Source organism: Canis aureus, chromosome 2 (assembly GCF_053574225.1).
Source record: "Canis aureus isolate CA01 chromosome 2, VMU_Caureus_v.1.0, whole genome shotgun sequence".
Classification (NCBI taxonomy): Eukaryota; Metazoa; Chordata; class Mammalia; order Carnivora; family Canidae; genus Canis; species Canis aureus.
The window spans coordinates 63,060,955-63,083,600 of NC_135612.1; the positions used below are offsets into that span (position 1 = coordinate 63,060,955).

General features: G+C 43.7%; 1 protein-coding gene across 1 annotated transcript in view; it reads right to left on the bottom strand.

The window, feature by feature from the left end:
- NSD2 (nuclear receptor binding SET domain protein 2) overlaps positions 1–22,646 on the bottom strand; it is an 85,679-nt gene that overhangs the window by 25,831 nt on the left and 37,202 nt on the right. Inside the window, exons 4-9 of the mRNA XM_077876379.1 lie at positions 19,724–19,890; positions 18,774–19,256; positions 10,719–10,863; positions 7,845–7,963; positions 5,364–5,445; positions 3,983–4,104 (exon numbers count right to left, since the gene is read on the bottom strand). Of these exons, the coding sequence (XP_077732505.1) occupies positions 3,983–4,104; positions 5,364–5,445; positions 7,845–7,963; positions 10,719–10,863; positions 18,774–19,256; positions 19,724–19,890 (1,118 nt within the window). The remainder of the gene's footprint in view (positions 1–3,982; positions 4,105–5,363; positions 5,446–7,844; positions 7,964–10,718; positions 10,864–18,773; positions 19,257–19,723; positions 19,891–22,646) is intronic.

The following is a 22,646-nucleotide window of genomic DNA, read 5'->3' on the forward strand; positions in this document are numbered from 1 at the left end:
ACATGACCTTTTTTCACATTTTAAATTTAATAATTAGTTTTCTGTGAACCCTACATTTACTCCTGAGCTTCTTCATGTCCTTTTGGAACAGCATGACTCAGGCCACCTCTGAGGCTGTGTATCCTATCAGCTCTGAGAAGAGCCACCCGACCAGCCCTCAGCCACAGGCTACTACCCTCAGGTGCTACTCAAACCAACCCAGTGTCTGCCACTTCTAGGTTTATTTTACCCCCACGTGCAGAATGCAGTCAAGAGGATTGCTTTTCATGCCAAAGCAAAATTTATACTTTTGGATAAAAATGGAATGATGATGATTTTATTATTTTTATTGTTATTAACCATTATTGTCACAATAGCGAACCACTGAGTCCTTGCAAGGCGCCAGGCACCCTAAGTGTTTTACATGCGTTACATTACTTAACGGTTTAGAACACAAGTATTAGTCAGAAACTTCCATGAAAGGTAGAACACATCTGAAGAGTCTGCTGGGAATGAACCGAGTGCTGTTAACATGGTAACGTGAACAGCACTCCTGCCTCCACGAGCTGAAGGGCGAGTGAGGCCTGCGCCTCACCATGCAAACATGCAGACACCCAGGGGTATGACACCAGGTGGTCACCCAAGACTTAGACATTTAATATGATGGCTGATGTCCTACAAAAGCAACTGATGAAGTGGTGATTGTAAATAACCTGATTATGGTATCCCTAAGATACCGGTCACTGAATCAAAAGAGTAGAGTTAAATGGCTCATAATGATACTGTAAATGATATTTTTTCCTACAAATTGCTGTGTCTAGTGTCATAGTAAAACTGCTTAGTAAAAAAAGACAGAATCAAAACTCCTCCTGCCTTTTATGTTGGAAATGAGTTTAATATGTACAGTACTGAGTACATTCCATTGGCAATGGGAATTAGCTGACGAAGACTCCTTTTAAGTGTGTGCTGCTTGTTCTCTGTTTCTGAAGGTGCAGATGCCAGCATTTTTCAATAAAAACTCAGTAAGTCATGAACTAGGAGACAAGGGTGGCCTCTATCAAGACCAGCCCCTTCGGCGCAGAGTCCTTGTCGCAGGCCCAGGGGCAGCCCCAGGTGAAGGGCATCCCTTCAACGTGAAATCTACATGGATCGTTGCAATATGAGTGTGTTTCTATTATGAGATGAATGTGATCAGGTAAATGGCCTTGATTAGGTATCTTACCTTGGTCTTAAAATTTGTTATCTGTTTTCTTCATTGTATGTGTTAGTAATACCAGTAAAAACAGATTATCACACATCTTCCATAAAATGATTGTGATAGGAATGTCCCTTTAGTGTGTACGATGATACACCACCTGCAGCAGACATCCTGGAATATTACATCATTTTAAGTGCAGTACAGGGCAGCTGAGTTCAAATCCAACTTGGCTGATGTGGGCTCCCATAAAAGCTGTTACCAGTGAAGGCGAAAAAAATAAGAATTTGCTCTACTAAGGGAATAAGAAATGAAGTTACAAAACACTTAAATCACATTAATTCCTTCACAGGCCTTCGTCATGCACGTGTGTAATTTTAATCTATTCTCTTCATTAGCGTGATGTAGTACTACGAAAATAATTATTTCAATATAAATTTTATTTCTCACATATACCTTTTTTGAGAAGAATTTAAACCACAAATGACCTAAAATGTCTTGAAATACCAATTCAGTGAAAACTCCTGTGTCAGTCAAGGGTGTTTGTAAAAGCAGGACATACAAACATGCAGTGGGCACGTGCCCTGAATAAGGGACCAATCTGAACCCTAAACAGCAGCTCCCATGGTCACCTAACTCCCACCAGAACTGGACCAGTGGTTTACAGGACATTGCTCTATAACACTACACTTTGCCTCCTGTGCTAAAAGGCATTCAGCATGGTGTATACATTGTAAACACGTACTATGATTCAGTAGTGTTAACACATAATAGACAAAGCTTTTTGTTCGCCTAATAAAGTAGTTTTAATGAACACTAATGAAAGATTTATATAAGCCACATAAGAGTAGCCTGATGGATAAGGCCTAGTAATTTCAATGTTTTTATATAAGCAACAGAATACATACTATGGGATCTATGTATCACTCTCAAAATGCAGAATGGTGTATGATTTAATGTATTTAATATACAATATAAACATACTTAATAAACTATCCACTCTGAAGTTCTAAAGAATTAAAAATCAATTAAGTCTAATGATTATAAAATGCTTCCCAAGTTCAGAACAAATGTCTTACACAGGAAGTTCACACTCACCCTGGCCCTAGTGAATGTCAGACCACCAGGCCTGATCCACTTGCTCTAACCCCACCCTGGTTGTGTCCACCCTGGGCTGTGCTGCCCCAAATCCAAGCCTTTGGCTGGCATAGCTTCTGACCAGAAATAACAGAAAAGATTTATTTTCAGCCTCAGTTTTTCCTTGCAACTGTATCTGACAACAGAGTATGTAAAAACTCAACCTGATAGTGGATCAAAATGCAATGAGAAGAAAACTCATTAAAAATTTATTTTAAATAAAAAAGCCGACTTTAGGCGAAAGGGTCTGTGGACCTGAATTGTTTTATTTTTAGTATTCTTCTTTAGAATTAATATCCTTATTTTAATTTTTCAGGATACTAATCATAAAAGGAAAAAAATGTGTATAAAATTTGTTTTTTCCATGTTTCAATAAGCCCTTGGAAGTTCAATGAAGAATTCTTACTGCATTTTCTTGAATGTGCCCACATGTAAGAAATGTTTAGTCACCTACACATACCAAACTATGAGAAAGCCCCAGTCCCATACATGTGAGCAGCTTCCCACCATTACTGGTGTGAGTCCCCAAAGAAAATCCCACTCAGAGCAGCTCTCGGGGGTTTGCACCCCTCAGATGGCCCAAGCCCCTGGCAGACACCCCGCGAGGGAAGGCCCGGCCCTCCTCTAAGAGGAGGAAGCAGCAGAGGCCGAGAGACAAGAGGGGCACCGCCAGGCCCCCAGCAGTGACTGTGGCAGATGGCAAGTCAGAAGTGCCACCTTCTTACCCAACAGAGTGAGGGTCTATCCATGCCCTGCCTGACTGCCTTGTTCAAAAAAGCCCAAGGTTAGCATCTCCTCATAAATACTCTAAAAACAGGACTCATGTCTACAATAAGAAAAAGAGGATCACAGGGAACAAAATAATAAGGAATTAAAACTTGAATATAAACTCCTTAGTCACTTGGGTGGTCAATAAAATCGGGACAAACTCCCTCTGGACAAAAGTGTCATGCTTGCATTCTGAGGCTGTTTTTTTGTTTTGTTTTTAGCATGGCAAAGACTTTATATTTGATGATGTCATGATACAATGAGGGTAAGAGCCTCAAGCAGCTATTATTCTGCTATTGCATATTTTGCATATACAGAAAACAGAGGAGTCGTATTACCATGGTGGTTCTGACTCACCTCCACATTCAAGTACCTAAGAATACGCCAGAATTTAAAGGACTAAGACCATGGAACGCATGAGAACATTCCTCCGTGAGCCTAGGTCCAAAAACCGCTGGAATCCGACATAGCGAGAGGGCCACCCTCCACCCCCCTAGGGACCAGAGTCAGCTCGAGTGACAGTGTCATGTTAGGATCAGAGCAGACTTCCTGGGATATGGAAAATTAATTACAATGTGAGGGGGATAGAGAACACAACATTTTAAAGACAAATTTCAAGAAAAACAATGAAACTACATCCAGACTAAAGTATATGCACGTACATTTATACATACACTGTGGGCATGTGTGTATATCTGTGGTGCTCAAATAGACTAAAATAGTGACTTTTTTTTTTTCCATTCCATGACTTATACATAGTTTAAAGACTCTGAAACTCACCTACATTTGTGGAGAGGATACCAGTGTTATGTTTGTTAAGTCTGACTTTTGCTCATACTTCAACTTGGGCAACTAACTGGCCTTCATACGAACACCATGTCATCACTATCATTATTATTTTACCTCATTCTCAGTTAAGGATGCAGAAGGAGATGAACTTTTGCTAAAAGGAGTAGAAGACGCTGCTGTGGATGCCCGATTCCGCTTCTTCAGTGGTTTGCATGCATCTGACAGATGTTTCGTTGCTGTAAAACAATTTTGGTTTATAAAGTTTGAAATCTTAAACCCTCAATCTCTTAACTGCTTCAAAATTACCCCGTAATAAATGAAGTTCTAAAGATAAATTTCCTGGGCTCCTTTGTCATAGTAAAGGCTTAACTTTTTACTGTGAAAAAATCTGAATGGAAACAAAGGCAAACAGTTCAGTGAACGCCAGCAACCCCTGCCTGGCTGATCCCACATCCATTGACCTAGGGCCAACACAGCCCCATCCACACCTATGTTCACACCCCTCTGCCACACTCTTCTGCAGCAAATTCCAAACATCATTTCACTTGTAAAAAGTTCAGTACATATCGCTGAAACAACCTTTTAAATATAGCCACGAGACCACTATACCATTCTTAAAAGTAATCCTTTTATTTAGGAAATACCCACTCAATGTTCAAACTACTCACAACTGTCTTTCTTTTCATAGTCTATTTAACTGATTTCTGAAAACCAGCATAGCACTCATGCAAAATAAGGAAAATAAATCCATTTCCAACCCACACTCACTTCCCCCCTGAATGTTGTTTTCCTTTCTAATCAAGAGTTAGGAGGATGCTGGGGGGTTCAGTCAGTCAAAGCAGCCTACTCGTGATTTCGGCTCAGGTCAGGGTCTCAGGGTCATGAGATCAAGCCATGCCATGGGCTCCACATTCAGCAGGAAGTCAGCCTGAAGTTCTCTCCCCCCACCCCCCCGCCTCTCCCTTCCCCTCTGCCCTTCTCCTACCTTCTTACTCTTAAAGAAACAAAAACAAAAAAGAGTTGGAGATGATAAGCTCTCTGTAATAAACTGTCAGACACTTCAAAAAGACAATGAGAAGGGAAAGGGAGCCTACTTCACCATTCGTTGCTTTGAAGCTAGGTTCTTCAACACGCAAAACAGAAATAACTAGTCATTACTTTTACTTTTAGAAAATATACATAAGCTGTGAGATACTCAAAAGTGATGGAATTTAGAGCAACAACTGGCACCATCAAGTGAGAAATCTGGATATTCTTCATTTAAATAACTTCTTTAGTATAATTTTAAACTGAAAATAAAGCCCAGTAGAAAAACAACTTCAATAAAACGTAGCTGAAGCACTGCAACCACTCACTCGTTCAGTCACACGAGAACCTCCCTCCCCGTTATTAGCTGTCAGCTCCCGCACCCTTCCCCAGCCCAGCTTCCTCTGCACATCCAGCCCAGCCCAGGTGCCTGGAAGAGCTGACAAGGAAGAAGCACTAACCACATTACCTGCCTGGCTCTTGAGTGAGGAGGCTGCCTCGATGGCCTTGCAGGAGCTTGTTCGGGCTGTCTTGTCATTGATCGTCTCTCTCTGTTATTAAATAAAAGAAAAAGGAGAAGAAAAGGAAGGGGGGAACCTCACGTGAACTAATACAGGTTGCTGAAACACTGCGACAGAAACATCTTCCTCTGGAAACATGTTCCATACATGCTATGAGCAGTGAGTCAGTCTCACACCTCTTCCACAGCTGGAAGGAGCTGGAAGGCTCTCCCCTGTACCTGCCCCATCCTCTGCTGGGACAGAGGAGCCAGTGGGGCTGTGCCAAGCAACAACTCATGTTGCTGAGACTCTTCACATGAGCTGCATTCAATATGCTACTCAAATTTCCCTCTGAATTCAAAGCAGAGTACGAAGTAGAAGAAATCAACCCTTCTGCTCTAGAGGCTGTTCAATCGACCTCAAGTGGAGCCCCAAGTCACTGCCAATATCACTGCTCTAAGTCCCCATGCTGAGGATTTCCAATTCAGAGATAAGGTCCAGACAAACCTCACAAAGATCATCAATAAAGCATGTTTCACAACTGAGGAAAACCACACACACAAGCACACACACACCCACACACACAAGAAGGGATCAGAAACATTTTGTCCAGTGCTCAGAATGTGAAGTAGTTGAATATAAACCTGTCTTGATAGCCCTGGGGCAGCACTGCCTCATGGCCACCCCCCACCCTTTCCAGTCCCTGCACCCAAGCCCCATTCCCCAAGCTGCCCAGGGCTAGTGGAAGTAGTCACAAGACTGTGGACCAGGTAACAGGGGCACAGCACGTGGAATGGCACCTGACACATCAAAGTGCTCAATGCACATTAGGAAGTATATAGGATATGGCTTAATTAGGTTTATAAAAACTCAACCACTACTCTTTTTATTATGTGCAACTTCTACCTACCTACTACTTAATGTGAATTGAGATTTCAAATGTCTAGGGCCACACATTTTTTAAGATAAATACGAAATACAAACATTTCAAGGCAGTCAATGTCAGCCTGACTGCCAGCAAGGGACTGCTTTAATAATGGGCCTGAGCTGCCAGGTAACACCAATGTCAGTGATGCAAGGTGAATTTTACCTATCTCAGTGCTGGACACTTGATCACTAACAACTTCACCTGACAGGTGCCTTGGAAGGATGCTCTCTGGGCCAAAAAAATAGGGCAGGGCCTTGCCTACTGCCCTCAAGTGCACAACAGCCTTCAAGAGGTTAAGACAGATAATGTGATGGCCACACATTGACACTTTAACAATATGTGAATTCCTTTTTTTTTTTTTTTTTTTTTTTTTTTATGATAGTCACACACACAGAGAGGCAGAGGGAGAAGCAGGCTCCATGCACCGGGAGCCCGACATGGGATTCGATCCTGGGCCTCCAGGATCGCACCCTGGGCCAAAGGCAGCCGCCAAACCGCTGCGCCACCCAGGGATCCCCACAATATGTGAAATTTATCTTTCTATTCTTCAAAATAAAACAATGAAGAAAGGAACTTAATTTAGATTAGTAAAAGACAGTATACAAAGCTTTACTCAAAACTATAAATATACAACGACTCTATTAGAAATATTAAATAGCTATAAACTCAAACAAAAGATACAAGGTCTGTTTGAACTCTCAGTTCATGAAGAAGCTAATGGGTGTGTGAGGCAGTTTCGATAAATGGCACAGGGCCATAGAGTACCCAGGAAAGGGCTCACACTCTCCACACGCACAAGCGCCATAAGCCAGAGGGGACAATACACTGTCTGGCTGGATATGTGGACTTTGGCCCGTTTCACTCTCCTTCAAGCACCAGGCAAACTCTGCCCCTTGATACACAGTGGACTATGCTAGAACTAGAGGATGCTGGGGCTGGATCTTCTGAGCTATGTGGTCAAACAGGCCTACACAGCCTGCTTAGTACTCCCATTAAGTAAACAATAACATGAATTACTAATAAACTGAATGAATTCATAAAATCTATTTTCAATGCCATTAATGGATTCTGAAAAACTTTTTTACTGAAGTATAACATGTCTCTAATGGATTTTGATGTTTTCATGCCAATCCATTATTTACACACTGAATAATAGCCCTATAGACAAGGGCAATCTTTAGTATATATATTTCCATTAAATCTAAACATCAAACATTCAAAGTGTTTGGATGGGGTTTTTTTTGGATAGCCAAGCACCCACAGTTTGTGTTTAAGTCCCTGGCAGGTAAGAACTGGCTCTCTTCAGCAGCCTTCTCAGAGAGGTTTCAGGAGAGAAGCCAACCCTGCTGCATCTAAAACAACACCCATGAGCACCATCCACAGAGGAAGGCCTCCTGCCCACACACACCTCGACACCTGACCCCCGCCTAGCTCTCCCCCACTCCCCCTCCCCCGCCTGCATCCCAGAAGTCCCACAGCACACAGTCCTCAGGTCACAGCAGTCCTGGGGAACATCATTTACCTTCCGAAGACCGTGCTTGTCGGTCCTGAGTCTCTTCCTGGGTGCATCTTCACCGTCAGCGTCTTCAGTAGGCTCCTGTGTCCTCTTTGTGTGGATTCTTTTTTTCCCATTGATGTTACCTTGGAATGGGAGATGGGGGAAACTTACATGAAAAACACTCCACAAGCCACCCTCCAAAGCAATGATAATCTAACCAGGGCATTCAGGTGCAAATCCAGCTGTGATGGGTTTCCTGCATCCTGTTGGGTTCCAGGGCCCTAGTATTACAGACCAAATCTCTTTGCATTTTGCAAATTAATTACATGGACCATTTCCTGTAACATCAAATTACTGGAAAATTCTTATCTAATCTATTATACTGGTATTTGTTATAATTATATTTTAATGTAGTGAAGCATTAAATATAACCTACAAGTTTACTAACATTCAAAGACCAGTGGAAGTGGAAAGTTATAAAGTGCACAGCTTGCTACATTTTATACATTTCCTGAAAGAGACATGTTAAGTGGGCAACACTCCTTTTTCAAAAAATTTTTAATTAATTAATTTTTTGCAACACTCCTTTTGTATCTGCAAATTAAGGGCTTTCTACATGTTGTTGAACTATGCCAGTTATTAGGTGTTTCAAGGAATATCAACTAATCCAAGACTTACTGTGTCCAAACAGTACCAACCTGGTAAACTAAGCTGTCTAGACAGGTGATTAATTTGAACACACCAATGTCTATTTCAAACACAAACCCAGTATTCTCATTTGCATGACTGTTTTACAGAGGTTTGTTCAGGGTTTGCCCTTGGACTGTTTGTCAAACATCTGGTGGGAGGGCAATGTCATCCTCAAAGCTTACTAGGAGGTGCAAACCAGCCAGGAAATGTGGCATCCAACAGCGCCTCGGGAGGAGGTGCAGGTGGCCACACCCTGGTCACTCTGCCCCAGTGGTCAGGTACACAGAGCATCATCACAGGCAGAGGCCTGATATTACCTGAGCAAACGAGCCCTGGCCCTCCCCAACTGCCAATCTTAGAGTGATGTGGGCTGGCCCAAGAGCAGCCTTTACTAAGCTCCACAACACTGGAGGCTGGCCACAAAGGCATACCAGGAAGAGGCCTGCAGAGTAGTGGGGTCTGCTCAGTAGCTGACCAAGCAAACCAGCACAGGGCATGGCCAGCCTGACCTGCCAGTACCTCCTCAATCTGGTTTGTCCAACCTGGTCAGCACATGTCCACTGTGCTACAGACACCTGCTAGCAGCAACTGCCACCTGGCACCTCACCTCCACATGGGTGAGGTGATGTCACCGTCCTTTCCATAAGAATCTCCCCCCGTACCTGAAATAAGACAGCAGGCATTTCACACAGAAGTAAGCGATGTCTGAATTCCTTACACTGAGGCCATGGACAGCTGATGCCACCAACACAGCCCATCATCTTGGTTATCAGCACTGGTGGCCCCACAAGGACAACTAGAGGGCCTCCAGGATAAGCACACAGCTGACACACACAGGGCAGGAACCAACCCTATCCTCTTGTCTGCTACGTGCTCAGTAGCAGTCCAAAATGACATGTGACACACAATCACAGTTACACTCTCCAAGGATAGTTAAATCTTCAGGGAAACCTCATTCTTAAATAAGCTAGTCTTTGTAAAGGACCCACTCTTCTAGATTTAGCGCACTGATGAAGAATCAAGTGAGCTTTTGCCTTTTAAAGAAAATGCACAAATCCAGAACATCCTCACTATTCTAAATTATAGCATTTGCAATAAAGTGATGAACAAATCGAACAAACTTCAATATTAATATATTAGTTGATGTGCAGATCTAGAAAGCCCTAAAATCAAGATCATCTGTGAACAAAACAGAAAGATTATATAATCCGTGTGCAGACACAGTCAGATGTCCACAATGCTGGTCTAGAAGCACACAAGACAAACTGCAATTACTTCTTAGTCTTGGTTTCCTTTCAGTTGAGTCTTCAAACACTATGGCCTCTCCAAAACCCTTCAGTGGTGAACCCTGAGAGATACAGAATTGTTTTGTATTTTAAATTGATAACCAAATATATTTTTTACATTAGAAGTATCGTGACATGTGCGTACAAGCACACACGGAGGACAAATCTGACCGCTATCACAGGTTCTCCCCAGCTCACAGTATTAAGCCTCCCCTCTCTTTCCAGTGACTGAAGCAAAGTAGCATTTTTTGTTTTTTAAACTGAAGGCCTAACAAGAACCATAGGAGAGCCACATTTAAGGTTGGTTCTCAGTCACCTTCCACACCCTGTGAGCTCTAATGCAAACAGGCCAGGAATACCCCCACCAGGCCCAGAACCCCCCACCTGCAGAGGTGAACAAGCCCCTCCTGAGGTGTAGGCACAGTGCCTGCCAGCAGGGCAGCCTCACCCAGGGAACATAGGCCTGCAGTCCACTCTACCATGTCATGGAAGACTGGAGTCCTAGAGACCACATGGGCTCCCTTCCTTCTTGTGTCCTCCCTCACACCACCCCATCAGCTGCAGAGGCTAGAGTGCCTGCTCCACTGGGGCAGAAGAACAAGGGGCTCGCAGCCAGACAGAGGATCACACCCAACAGCTCTCATGACAAGGGAGAAAATGCAGACAGCAGAGGTTGCTTTATTGTGACCACGTGCACACTGGCTGTTGGTGTGAGCAGCATGGGTCAGAGCTGGGGAGAGTGGCCACACTTCCCAAGAGCTCCCAGATCAGAGCCCGGCTGGCTATACCATTACATCACTCTCTCTCTCTCTCTCTCTCTCTCTCTCTCTCTCTCTCTCACACACACACACACACACACACACACACACAGTGTCATAGCTACGCAAAGCACATGAGCACAGTATTATGGTATTACGTTTACCAGAGTCTTCTTCAGATTGGGAAGAGGCCACTAGGGCAAACTTTGTGTTATAGCGTGCTTTCTGTTTCTCGTTGAGCATGTCCCACTGGGATCCAAGCAGCTCTTCAATCTCCTCACCTGAGGCGTCTGGGTGCTCAGCAACAACCTGTGGACACAAGAAAGGTGGGTTCAGAAGGCCACAGACCTACAATTCACTTGGGATTTTGTTCTGCACAAAATCCAATGCACAGCCCTTGGGAACTCAGCATGTGGTGTATTTATTCCCACATCATGGAACTATACCCCATAAAAGCTTCAAAGAAAATTAGTGATTATCTGATGCTGTAACCCTTGAAAACTCATAAATAAAAACAGTGTTGGTTTAAACAATTCAACTGTATTTATGTCAAGGCAGGAAATGATAAATGGTAAGAGGAAAAAATACACTTTTCCAAAATCACTAAATTATCAGTAGTAAGTTACAATTTTCTAGACCTCCTTGAAAAATCACTGGTAGGAGAGTGACATGGAAATGCTACCTGTCAGCATGGGGGTGAAGTCCTGGTTTGGCTTTCTCATTGGCTGTAGCACACACAACCTCCCTCTCAGGTATGTGCTCTGAAAGGATGGTATGGGGGGGATCCAAGGTGCACACCATGACACGGCACAGGCCAGCTTGAAGAGACAAGCCCCCAGCACAGCCCTCCAGCCATGCTGGGGCTTCCAGCATCAGCACCTCAGAAACATGCTAGAAATGAGGACCTTAGGCTCAAACTTAGACCAACCAGGAACCTGCATTTTCCCAAGGCCCGTGGGCACCCTGGAGTCTGACTATGGACCTACAGCCTTGGGTGCCCACTAACAGCCAGACAGGCTTTAAAACCTCTGGTGCTCTGGTCCCATCCAAGGCCAGTTCATTCTCTGGGCCTGGCATCAGTGTTTCCAAGATGCCCAGGGGCTCGTACGCATTCCCAAGCTTGAGAGCCTTTCATGGCAGGGGCACAGAGATGGACAGTTAGCTGGCCAAATATGCCCCACATCCCATTTTTGTGTGGTCTACAAATTAAGAATTGATTTTACATTTTTAAATGGTTGGAAAAAAGTCAGAATAATATTTCATAGCACACAGAAATTACAGGAAATTCAAACACCAGCGTTCATATAGTTTTATTAGAAACAGCCACAAGCATCACTTTACCTATTTTCTAGGGCTGTTCTCCTGCTATAATAGCAGATCTGAGTAACATGACACAGGCCTCAAGTGCCCTTGAGGCCCTTTCAAAAAAGGTTTACTGCCCAATTCGGAGCTCTAGCCAGCATGCTTAGGGGCCAGGCCCCAGTTTCACATGTGGCTCCTTCATGTGGCAGCTTTATGAACTTGGGTAAGTGAAGGTGTCTTCCTGTCTGTGATGTGAAGGTGCTAACTAACGCTTCACCTGGCAGTGATAAGGAATCAACAAGTTAATGCTGCTGGTCACTATTACCACGTAGATCCACCCACCACCTGCCCAACCAACATAAGTAACCTCTGCCTCAAAATGCAAACCCCTACTCACAACATGGTCACTGTAGACCATTCCCCTATACCTCATAGTGTCCTCCCCAGCCCTCATGAACACCAGCATACCACCAACTTCCACCCACCCTTGGGTCTCAGAGAACATGCATTTTCAAATGTGGGTGAATCATCCAGTCCTTCTATGTCCTACCACAATGACACCTTTTGCAACTGGAAATCCCATTCTGACCTCCAGCATTCTACTGGGTGTTCTCCTTGTGAACTGTCACCGTGCCTACCTTGCCCCTGCCTCAGCAGCTCTGGCCACATACAAATGCTTCCTCCGCTCATCTTGGGGCACCCTCACCTCTCAGCCCAGCAGAGTTCTGTCCTACCTATCCGTCCTTCATGAGAGGTGAGCTCACTAACCCAAACACTTCCAGCATCAAAGGTCTCAGACCTTCATGCAGCAAAGGTTTCTGTGCAGAGCTTCAAATTCACAGGACACTTGCCTTTTGGAACTCTCCACTTAGAGGTTCCTGAAGATTAGCATGAATATCTGTGGATCTACCCACCCCTGAGTACAATGTCCTTAATCAGAATGAAGCCTAGCAGTGTTCACAGCTGCTTCATCAAACAAGACTCCTGAATCCTCCTCGGGGACCCCTGCCCCCTTGTACCTAAATCCATGCCCGTTCCACTGATAAGCATCTTGCATTCACCTCATCTAGATGGCTATGGTTCCAGCATATGGCTCCTAGCCTTCAGTCTTATACACCTACTTGCTGACATTCCCACCCTGAAATGTCTTCCTCCTAGCAACCAGAGGGACCATTGCCTGACACCATGTAGGGTGCAGGGGGTCCCTGCCCTGTAATGTCTTCCATGATCCCCCATAACCTGGAGCCTACCCTCGCCCCACTTTTATCACTCCCCAAGCAGGTCTACACTCAGGGGCACAATGGCACACTCCATCCCTCCACAGGCCACACTCTTCCTAAGACATTTTCTTCCACCAGGCTGACTTCAGAGCACCCTTTTAATTTCAGCTACAATGATTCATTCATTCATTCATTCATTCATTCATTCATTCATTCAAGGAGCATTCTGTGCTAGGAACAGGAATAAAAAGGTCAAGGTAGCCACTATCCTACCCAGTGCTCACCTTCTGGGGGGCCACCTGTTTATTTTTCATTCCTAATCATATACTGTGTACTCCAGTGGGGGCACATAAAGTATCTCCATCATCATTTTAGGTTAATAAGGCAATGGCTGCTCATTGAAGTTTATGGGTTTCATCAATGAAGCAGTGCAGCACAATGGTTACAAGCTCTGTGTGCACATGTGCCTGCATACGCACATACACAATGTATACAAGTGTGTATAACTTGGGCCAAGTCTCACTCATCCTTCTTCCTGCCCATGCCCTCCCACTTTACCTCTTGGAGCTCAGGGTAGCTAGTTATAAGACAGGGATAAGTTATGCCAACCTCAAAAGGCCTTTATGAGAACTAAATATAATTTTTCACAGTAACATACTGGCAATGTATCTTACAGATGGTAAGCACTCAGTAATGGCTACTTCTGTGTTTTTTAAAAGATTTATTTATTTGAGGAGCACCTGGGTGGCTCAGCAGTTGAGCATCTGCCTTCAGCTCAGGTTGTGATCCTAGGGTCCTGGGATCAAGTCCCAATCAGGCTCCTCGCCTGATTCTCCCTCTGCCTATGTTTCTGCCTCTATCTCTGTGCCTGTCATGAATAAGTAAAATCTTTATTTATTTGAGAGACAGAGAAAGAGAGCATGTATGCAAGCTGGAGGAGGGGCCAGAGGAGGAGAGAGAGAATTGTCAAGCAGACTCCCCACAGAGCCCAACACGAGGCTCCATCTCACAACCCTGAGATCTTGACCTGAGCCAAAACCAAGAGTTGGACACTCAACTGACTGAGTCACCCAAGTGTCCCAACCATATTTTTAATAAACTATCTCAGATATACCAAAAAATAGGGAAAACCAAATATCCATAAGCTCACGCACGTGCTAACTGAACCATTACCAGTATGAAGATTCTGTGTGCTCCTCAGAGATCACACTCCCTGCCCTCAGCCCACCTGTCGCCTCCACATCCTGAGAGCTTTACACCACCTTTTATTTTTTTTATTTTTTATTTTTTTGCACCACCTTATAGACTTCTAAGATGGCTGCAGCCCCTTACAGCTCATGCCTCGATTCCTAGTTCTCCTGCCTCCCTACTGAACAGCACTAGCCAGAGTAGCCAATGCACAGTGTAGAAACAGTGGGCTACGATTTTCAAGTCTAAGACTTACATAAGACCTCTCCCTGCCCTCTCTTGGATCACCTGCTCCATGAGAAGCCAGCCTTTGTGCTAGGAGGACACCCCAGACATCCCATGGAGAAGACCATGTGGTAAGGCCTCCATCAGGCAATATCAGTACAGCACCTTGGAAGAAGATCCTCCAGCCCCATCATCAGAAGAGCCTTCAGATGTTGCAGCCCAGCCAACATCTTAACTGTGACCTCATGGGACATTCTGAGACAGAGCCACCCAGCTAAGCTGCTCCCAAATTCCTGACCCCTAGAAACTGTCAGATGATCCATGTGTGTTATTGTTTTATTAAGCCACTAAGTTTTGAGGCAATGTGTTATGCAACACTACATGACTGACACGAATATATATACAAAGAACAGAGACATATAGCATGGCTCAACTCTAATGCATCTGTAAAAATTAGAATCAGGGAAAGTGGAAAAGATTATTTAAAGATGGGAAACAAACCACACACATCAATGTCAATGAAATTGCCACTTGAAGCCGTCAGTAAATAAATTTTTCCTGGGCTTTTCATCACAGGGGGGCCCCTACCTGCTTTCGCCTCCTTGCCTGCAGAGTCCCCTCTCCCCACTCAGGTGCTCACCAGTGGGTCTACAGCAAACTCCAGCAAACTCATCTCCCCACCTGCAGCCCTTCTAACTGTACTCCAGGAACAGAACAGAACACACATCTGAGCTCAGCCTGATGGACAAAAGGAACAAGCTAAACATGTTAATGAACTCAATATGTTTCACAAAGCATATTTTCCTTCATTTGCAAGAAGTTGGACCTCAAAAAAAAAGTCAAGTGGCAGCCAAATGTCCTTGATAGTCATAGTCTTCTATCTAGTGACCCTAGAAAAGGGGTGTCCAGGAAGCAGAGGGAAGGCTTCATCCAACTCTTCCTCTACGGCTGGCCATTGATGAATCAATTAACTACCAAACAAAAACCATCCTCGGAGTCACCACCTCCCAAAAGGAAAACACAACCTAGAAAGACTCAGATTATTCTTCAGGATGGAATAATAGAGCAGCTTCCTCAAGTCTAGGATTACTTATTAGAGAACCAGCACAAACACACTTATAACAATGACATGACTGAACCAGTTAAAAAGAGCATCCTGCCATCATCACTCTCCTGATAACACATAATTACTCAAAACCAACTAGCACCTGAGCCCAGCTGGGAGGAAAGGGGCCCATGGACCTCACATGGCCCCCCAGCAGAGAAGGGGTGGGCACTTGTCTCTAATGCAGAACTGAATTTTAATATTGCAGTGTTCAGTTTGGTTGTTGCATTTAGTAGGATGCCAATGGCCACACTGTGCAGACCAGGCTCTCAAAGGGTGTTTGGAGCCAGAGAGCTCCAGAGCAGCAGCACTGCTCCTCGAGTGCAGAGTACCTCCCCACCCCGTGTCAGCCTTCAGGCCACAGCTTGTCAGCAAGGTCTGGAGTGACAACCTTCGGTTTGTTTTTGGCACATTTCTTAGTATTAGAAAGGCCATTTGAGCACAATTTTGGTCCCCAAAAGCAAAAAAGGGTGGTCTTTATAAAGTGGTTTGAATTCACAGGCACCCATTTTTCTCTCATAATTTCAAATGAGTGGAGAGACCATGGAGAAACAGACTGGGAACAGGCTGGAGTGCAGCTGGCAGGCTGCTTCGAGGGTCCCAGAGCAGGCAGCAATCCAGATGTCCAGCTGTCCACTATTCACACTGCTCAGTGCTCTGCACCATTTCAAATCCAACAGGGACCACAGCTCCTCCACCAAATGCCAGCATCTCCCTGGGATGACGTCTCAGCTCTGAGACAGAGGACACTCATCCAGAGCTACACATTTACTCTTCTGGGAAGTAGGTAAAACAGGTGGCTATGCTACACTTTTCACACTTGATACTGAACTGGTGGGATGTACACACCTTCAACAGCCTGCTCTCCCCCCGCCCCCGACTTCCAGCGGGCTCACTTCACTGGTGTCCAGAGTCCTGCAGGAGCACACACACCACAGCTGTCACTCCTTTAACAACCTTTCTGTTTTGAATACTACACTATCTCCTTGGGCACAAGGGCCAATTTCTCTGGGGCAAATAGCTGGGCATGATATTATAATACATCAAAAACATGCATTTTCAATTCGACTACAGATTGCCAAATTTCTCTTGAAACCAAGTGTAAGGAATGATGGTCCTCCAACTCTGGATGGGGGTTCCCCCTGCTGCTCATCATTTCTGAGGTACTGGCTTGTGTTGCTCACCTGGTGGCCGTGAAGCATGACCCTCATCTTGACTGCCACTTGCGGTTCCCTGGCTGCCAGCAAGGTTGAGCAGCATCTCTTCATGGATGCACTGGCTGCCCAGGCTTTTCTAGAAATTGCCATTTTCATAGCCTTCAGAACTGTCTGAGCGCTGTACACATAGTTCATACTTTCATTTTGTTCATGGTATACTTGGCACATAAACTTTCACAGCTCCCCAAAGGTCTATGATCAGTTTGGCTTAAGAAAACCTCCTCTCTCCCAAAGCACAAAGCTGCTCCACAGGGGCTGAGTTCTGAAACCACTGGCATCCGCCCAGCACCCATCCCAAGCAACCAGCTTGTCCAGCTGTCTGCACCCCTTTCCCATCTGCTTCCACACGCTCAAGAGCCTGTTCTGGGCTCTACTCTGGGCGCTGTCACTGCCCTCAATATCCCAGCACAAATATCACTGCTTTCAATAACAGAATATCCTGTGTGACAGGGCAAGTCCTCAGGCCAAGCTCCTCTTCAAATGTGGCTATTTATCATCTTTGCACTTAAAAAGTGCAAAGAATTTCCTATTGGGAGTCTTATTAGGATTATACATAATTTATAGTTTAATATAAGGAGAACTGACAACTTCAACTTCAGAATATTGAACCTTCCTATATGTTTACATGTCTGTTTACTTAGGTCTGGTAAAATACTAAGAGTTATTTTTCTCCAAGTTATACATATTCTGTTATATTTTTTTTCTTGGTACCTATTTTTTTTTTGTTGCAGTCATAAATGGTATCTTTTTTTTAAGATTTTTTTTTTTTTTAAGATTTTATTTTTAAGTAACATCTATACCCTACATGGGGCTCAAACTCACAACCCTGAGATCAAGAGTCACATGCTCCACCAACTGAGCCAGCCAAGTGCCCCAAATGGTCTCTGTCTTAATATTATGTTTCCTCATTATTGTTGTTCTTGTATATTGATCTTCGATCCAGCAGTCCTAGTGAACTTTTATTAATTCTAAAGATTTTCTGTAGATTCTCTTAAGTTTTCCCCACCTCTGCAAACAACATTCCTTTCCCTTACCTTAGCATACTGGCTATTTTCTCTACAACACTTAATGTAAGTGGTTAAGGATAGGTATCTTGTCTTGTTCACAATTTTAAAGAGAATGCTTCTAAAGTTTCATCAGTAAGTATGATGCCTGCTGAAAGTTTCTGATACCTTTCAATAGAGTAAAGAAGTCACCTTCTAATTCTGGCTTGCTAACTTTGTATCAAAGAACAATGAATTTGGGGCACCTGAGTGGCTCAGTGCTTGAACATTTACTTTGGCTCAGGTCGTGATCCCCAGGTCTTAGGATCGAGTCCTGCATCAGGCTCTCTGTGAGGAGCCTGCTTCTCCCTCTGCCTATATCTCTGCCTCTCTCTGTGTGTCTCTCATGAATAAATAAATAAAATCTTAACAACAATAACAAAAAGAGCAATGAATTTTACCAAATGCCTTTTCTCCATCTACTGAGAGGATCATTTAATGTGCAACATAGTGAATCACATACTAGATTTCTCACATTGCATCACCTGAGAAAAGCCCTACCAACCCACTCACTTCAAGTAATATCAAACATAACAAAAAACGGAGACCTAATCCCTTCAGTTCTTTACAATCAAGCTTTACAATGTACTAAAAGATGCCTTATTCTATGACGACAATCAAGAAAAGTGTTCAAATACCTTCATTGTTGTTATGTTCCTGTCCTTGATATCTTCTCATCCACCATGGGAGAGACATTTCTGTAACCAAGAGTGCAGAGCCAAGCATCTCTGCACCCAAGGATGAAAATGACTGTTCCCTAACAATATTTATTTATTAAACCTAAAATCTCAGCCAGGCTCACTACAGACTATGCTGATAATGTTGAGAAGTAGAGGAACTGCACTGAAGGGATGTCCCTCAAATTCAGGAAATCCCCAGAATAAATACACAACACCTCAGAACCCAACACAGTGCTGACCTCATCCCTGTGCTTCTGACAGAAGACCAAAAACCGGGATGCTGCATCTCCCTTCCTGCTCCGTGGAGTGGAGGCCACGCTCTTCTTCCTTCCAGGAGGACACCCAACTCCTCTCTTGGGGTCAGCTTCTGCCACCTTCTGAGGAGTACTCTTTACTGTCCCAGGCTCACTTTCTTGGTTTTCGGCAGAGCCAGACAGCTTGGCTCTCCGCCTTCTCTTGATGGGAATGCCCTCTTCTCTCAGGGACTTGGGGTTATCAGCAGCTTCTTCAATGACTCCTGAGGATTCTACCACTTGTGCCGGAGACTCCACAGCAATGCTTGCCTCCTTAGCTACATGAGGGTTGAGGTGAAGCTGGTCCCCCACATAGAGAAAAGTGAACTTAGCTTTCCGTTCCTCTATGGACATGCTTGCAGCTTCTTCTGCTTGAACAATGCCCATTTCCCACTGGGCCCTCAATTTCCCTGAAATAGGTTTCAACAGCTGAAAAGAAAAACATATGACATTGTAAATTTCTTTATATAAGCAAAAAAATTAATCCACTTTAAAGAAAGATACTTTTACAATTCCAGATAAATTTAGAAATCAAACACTATAAAGCCAATTAACTTGAAGGTTTTATATAGTACTCAGCCCAATATAATAACTGTTTCTTTAAAATAGAAATCAGTTCTCATCACATTATATATTATAGATAACATTTTATATATTTTCGTATATACAAAATAATTAAAATTATAAAACAAATTACCTCTATCATCAAATGAGTAATGAAAACTGTCTCTAATGAAACTTGTCATGTTTTATAACAGCATACTTGGGCAAAGTTAAACAATGACAGACATAAATAAGCCATTACAATATATCAAGCAACCATAATTTCAAAATAAGATAAATAAGAATAAAATTAAAGTTTTGGTCTAAAATTATACTTAAGGAACATCTATCACCTTAATTTTCTCAGCTTTCGTGGGTGCCTGCTTGGCACTTTCCTGGCATAATTTTTCAAACTGTCCTTCTCCTTCAAAAGCTACAAGGCTCTTCTCAAATATCCAAGCTCTTTCTGGGGCATCACCAAAGAACTGTACGTGATACTGGCGTGCACTCTTTTTCTGACCTAGTTTTTGAAATAAAATGTTAGAACTTGAAAGTTGGAATTTGGGATGAAATTAGGCAAGTCTATTAATAATTACTGATATGAAGCTGGAAGCTGCTTTGAAGTTGTTTTATTTGGTGCTGTTTGAGTCTGTTAACCTCAAAAAAAGTTCTACTCTTTTTATCCCCACCATGCTCCACGTCAAGGAGAAAAGAAATGCATTTATCAGGGACTCAGATAAGATTCAAATTCAACTAGGAATGGACGTAGACATCTCCTCCCTTCCAAGATCCACTTAAAAAGATTACCAAATAAAGAAGGCAAGAAAGGATATCAACAAAGGGGCCATTCAACAGAGAGGGGACTCTGCAGCAATGAAGGGGACAGACTGGTTGTCAGCCTAAGTTTAAATCCCAAACCAAACCCATCACCTACCAGCTGGACAAGCTTGGGCCAGTTCCTCACCCACAAAGCTCACAGAGGGAATTAGGACACCAATGACCTCTGAGGGCAGCCATGAGGCAACAGGGTAACCCCCCAAGAGGTCCACTGCTGTTCCTCTTAGAATAAAGGAAGAAGCCACATCCTACAGTGCAGCCAGAAGGGAGGTGGGTGAGGAAAGAGACGCTTGATCCCAAAATCCAAGCGAGGAGGTGCCATATTCAGCTTAGAAAGAGTAAAGTTGAAAACAAGGAAGCTGGTTAAAAAGTCAGATCTCAGGGTGCCTGGGCAGCTCAGTCGGTTAAGCATCTGACTCTTGATCTCAGCTTAGGTCTTGATCTCAGGGTTGTGAGTTCAAGCCGTGTGTTGAACTTAAAAAAAAAAAAAAAAAAAAAAAGAATTTTTTTTTAATTAAAAATAATAAAATGGTCTCAATGCCTGGATAGCTCAGTGTTTGAGCTTCTGCCTTTGGCTCAGGGCGTGGTCCCGGGTCTGGGGATCGGGTCCCACATGGTCTCCCTGTGAGGAGCCTGCTTCTCCCTCTGTCTATGTCTCTGCCTCTCTCTCTGTATCTCTCATGAATAAAAAAATTAAATATTTAAAAATAAATAAATAAATAATAAAAGGTCAGATCTCTGTGTCAAGTGGAGGGAGGAAAAGGGATCTCCATGGGAGGACTGCTAGCCCCTGCTTCTTCATAGAGAATGCTGGCCACAAGAAATCCAAGAACACTTCCTAAAGAACCAAGACACCCCAAAGGAAAAACTTCTCCAGTCTTTTGGAGATCCTCCCAACTACAAGGCCAATGACCAACTGGACCCTCTAAAATAAGCTAAGAAAAAAATAATAATAATAAGCTAAGAGTCTCCTCACATACATGCTGCAGCAGTTCTGAGTGGTGCCCTCTCAAACACAAATGCAGTGTCAAGGACCCCCAAGACCCAGGGAAGCCTCAGCATAAATGAATCCAAGATACACAGAAATAAGCAGTCTCTGCAAGGCCACACACACAACTCCAGGAAGAGAGGACACCTAATAAAGAAAATCTCTAGTTTGCTATTAAAAGAGAACAGAGAAAAAGAGTGATTAGAGACTTTAAAATACAATTAAAAAAAATAGCAAGAAATCTTGGAAAGTAAGTTAAGAATCTCTCAGAAGGGGAACCTGAGTGGCTCAGTGTTGAGCATCTACCTTCGGCTTAGGGCGTGATCCCAGGGTCCTGGGATCGAGTCCCACATTGGGCTCCCTGCAGAGAACCTACTTCTCCCTCTGTCTATGTCTCTGCCTCTTTCTGTGTCTCTCATGAATGAATAAACAAATTATAAAAATTAAAAAAAAAAATCTCTCAGAAAGAAGAAAAAGAGAAAGATGAAAAACATCTACTTCCATAAGCAACCTATAAGATCAACCCAGGAAGTACCGTACCCAAGTAATTACTCTTCTAGCGAGAGAAACAGAGAAAGTTGTCAAAAAAAAAAAAAAAACACACATACACACACACACACACACACACACACAAACACAAGACCATGTCTCAGAACTGAAACAATCCTAAGTGTCTCATCTAATACACACACCAATGCACATGTTTGTGACATTTGAGCTGTTGGGGGAAGAGACAAGTGCAGCTTCCATGTCCACGGAACAAAAAGTAGGATAACAAGGTACTTCAGGGGATCCCTGGGTGGCTCAGTGGTTTAGTGCCTGCCTTTGGCTCAGGGAGTGATCCTGGAGTCCTGGGATCAAGTCCCGGGATCAAGTCCCACATCAGGCTCTCTGCATGGAGTCTGCTTCTCCCTCTGCCTGTGTTTCTGCCTCTGTGTGTGTGTGTGTGTCTGTATCTGAATGAATAAAATCTTAAAAAAATAAAAAATAAAAAAACAAGGTACTTCAAAGGGCAGCCTGGGTGGCTCAGCAGTTTAACGCCTGCCTTCAGCCCAGGGAGTGATCCTAGAGACTCAGGATCGAGTCCCAAGTCGGGCTCCCTGCATGAAGCCTGCTTCTCCCTCTGCCTGTATCTCTGTGTGTGTGTGTCTCTCATGAAGAAATAAATAAAATCTTTAAAAAAAAAATCAACAAGGTGAAGTACTTTTTTCTTTCTTTCTTTCTTTTTTTTTTTTTTTAATTCATGAAAGACACAGAGATAGAGGCAGAGACACAGGCAGAGGGAGAAGCAGGCTCCATGCGGGAGCCCGACGTGGGACTCGATCCCGGGTCTCCAGGATCACACCCTGGGCTGCAGGAGGCGCTAAACTGCTGCGCCACCGGGGCTGCCCTCAAGAACAACCCCTGATGCTGGGAGGAAATGATGTAAAACCTTCAAAATTCTGAAAAGA